Consider the following 2,500-nt stretch of genomic DNA (forward strand, 5'->3'; position numbering starts at 1 on the left):
ACACACACACAGACAGACAGACACACACACACACACAGACAGACACACACACACAGACAGACACACACACACACACACACACACACACACACACACACACACACACACACACACACACACACAGACAGACAGACAGACAGACAGACAGACAGACAGACAGACAGACACACACACACACACACACACACACACACACACACACACACACACACACACACACACACACACACACACACACAGAGAGTCAGCAGGACTGATGAGGTCAAACAGACAAACAGACAGACAGACAGACAGACAGACAGACAGACAGACAGACCTCTCTGGCGTTTTCTCTCAGCTGTGTCTCGGTCTTCATCACCATGGTGATGGCGTCCTCCAGCTGGTCCTGGGCGTGCCGGCACTGCTTCAGCCCGGTGGCCACCGACACCTCGGCCGACTGCATCCTGCACAGCACACACACGGCACAGAGCGCCAAAATAAAACACACGGCACAGAGCACCAAAATAAAACACACGGCACAGAGCGCCAAAATAAAACACACGGCACAGAGCACCAAAATAAAACACACGGCACAGAGCGCCAAAATAAAAACACGGCACAGAGCACCAAAATAAAACACACGGCACAGAGCGCCAAAATAAAAACCGGCACAGAGCGTAAAAATAAAACACACGGCACAGAGCACCAAAATAAAAAACACGGCACAGAGCGCCAAAAATAAAACACACGGCACAGAGCACCAAAATAAAACACACGGCACAGGCGCCAAAGTAAAACCCTAACCCAGTCAGTCGGGGAGTTTCTGCAGCAGCTTCCCAGGAAGTGATGTAACTTTGAGGAGGAAGTGTGACAAAACTTCAGCTGCTGACTCACAACTAAATAATCTCAGTTTCTCCTCTCCAGCTTCCTCTAATATACGAGAGTTTCCTTTCTCACATTAACTCAACACTGAGGGGAAAGTCTCACTTCTGCTTTCTTCTCCAACACCTCTCTCATCCTCCCTCTCTCTCATCCTCCCTCTCATCCTCCCTCTCTCATCCTCCCTCTCTCATCCTCCCTCTCTCATCCTCCCTCTCTCTCATCCTCCCTCTCATCCTCCCTCTCATCCTCCCTCTCTCATCCTCTCTCATCATCCCTCTCTCTCATCCTCCCTCTCTCATCCTCCCTCTCATCCTCCCTCTCTCATCCTCTCTCTCATCTCTCTCTCTCTCTCTCTCATCCTCTCTCTCTCATCCTCCCTCTCATCCTCCTCTCTCATCCTCCCTCTCTCTCATCCTCTCTCTCATCCTCCCTCTCTCATCCTCCCTCTCATCCTCCCTCTCTCATCCTCCTCCCTCTCTCATCCTCTCTCTCTCATCCTCTCTCTCTCATCCTCTCTCTCTCATCCTCCCTCTCTCATCCTCCCTCTCATCCTCCCTCTCTCATCCTCCTCTCTCTCATCCTCCCTCTCTCATCCTCCCTCTCATCCTCCCTCTCATCCTCCCTCTCTCATCCTCCCTCTCTCATCCTCCCTCTCTCCTCCTCCTCATCCTCCTCTCTCATCCTCCCTCTCTCATCCTCCTCTCTCTCATCCTCCCTCTCTCATCCTCCCTCTCTCATCCTCCCTCTCTCATCCTCCTCTCTCCTCTCTCATCCTCCTCTCATCCTCCCTCTCATCCTCCCCTCTCTCATCCTCCCTCTCATCCTCCCTCTCTCTCTCATCCTCCCTCTCTCTCTCTCCTCTCTCCTCTCTCCTCCCTCTCTCTCATCCTCCTCCTCTCTCATCCTCTCTCTCTCATCCTCCCTCTCTCTCATCCTCTCTCTCTCTCATCCTCTCTCTCTCTCATCCTCCTCTCTCTCATCCTCCCTCTCCCTCATCCTCCCTCTCCCTCATCCTCCTCTCTCATCCTCCTCTCTCATCCTCCCTCTCTCTCATCCTCCCTCTCTCTCATCCTCCTCTCCCTCATCCTCCCTCTCTCATCCTCCCTCTCCCTCATCCTCCCTCTCTCATCCTCCCTCTCTCTCATCCTCCCTCTCTCTCATCCTCTCTCCCTCATCCTCCCTCTCCCTCATCCTCCCTCTCTCATCCTCCCTCTCTCATCCTCCCTCTCCTCATCCTCCTCCCTCTCATCCTCCCTCTCCCTCATCCTCCCTCTCTCATCCTCTCTCTCTCTCTCCTCCCTCTCTCTCATCCTCCTCTCTCTCATCCTCCCTCTCTCATCCTCTCTCTCTCTCATCCTCCCTCTCTCTCATCCTCCTCCTCTCTCTCTCTCTCCTCCTCTCTCTCTCCTCCCCTCTCTCTCTCTCATCTCCCCCTCTCTCATCCCCCTCTCTCATCCTCCCTCTCTCATCCTCCCCTCTCTCATCCTCCCCTCTCTCATCCTCCCCCCTCTCTCATCCCCCCCCTCCTCTCTCTCATCCCCCCCTCTCTCTCATCCCCCTCTCTCATCCCTCCCTCTCTCATCCTCCTCCTCTCTCTCTCATCCCCCTCTCTCATCCTCCCCTCTCTCATCCTCCCTCT

At 53.9% G+C, this 2,500-nt stretch overlaps 1 protein-coding gene across 1 annotated transcript in view; it reads right to left on the bottom strand.

The window, feature by feature from the left end:
- Window positions 1-2,500, bottom strand: part of ncoa4 (nuclear receptor coactivator 4) — a 25,783-nt gene that overhangs the window by 16,962 nt on the left and 6,321 nt on the right. Inside the window, 1 exon segment of the mRNA XM_028604099.1 lies at window positions 317-443. Within this exon segment, the coding sequence (XP_028459900.1) occupies window positions 317-443 (127 nt within the window).

The sequence above is a fragment of the Perca flavescens genome, chromosome 17, assembly GCF_004354835.1.
Source record: "Perca flavescens isolate YP-PL-M2 chromosome 17, PFLA_1.0, whole genome shotgun sequence".
In the NCBI taxonomy this organism is placed as follows: Eukaryota; Metazoa; Chordata; class Actinopteri; order Perciformes; family Percidae; genus Perca; species Perca flavescens.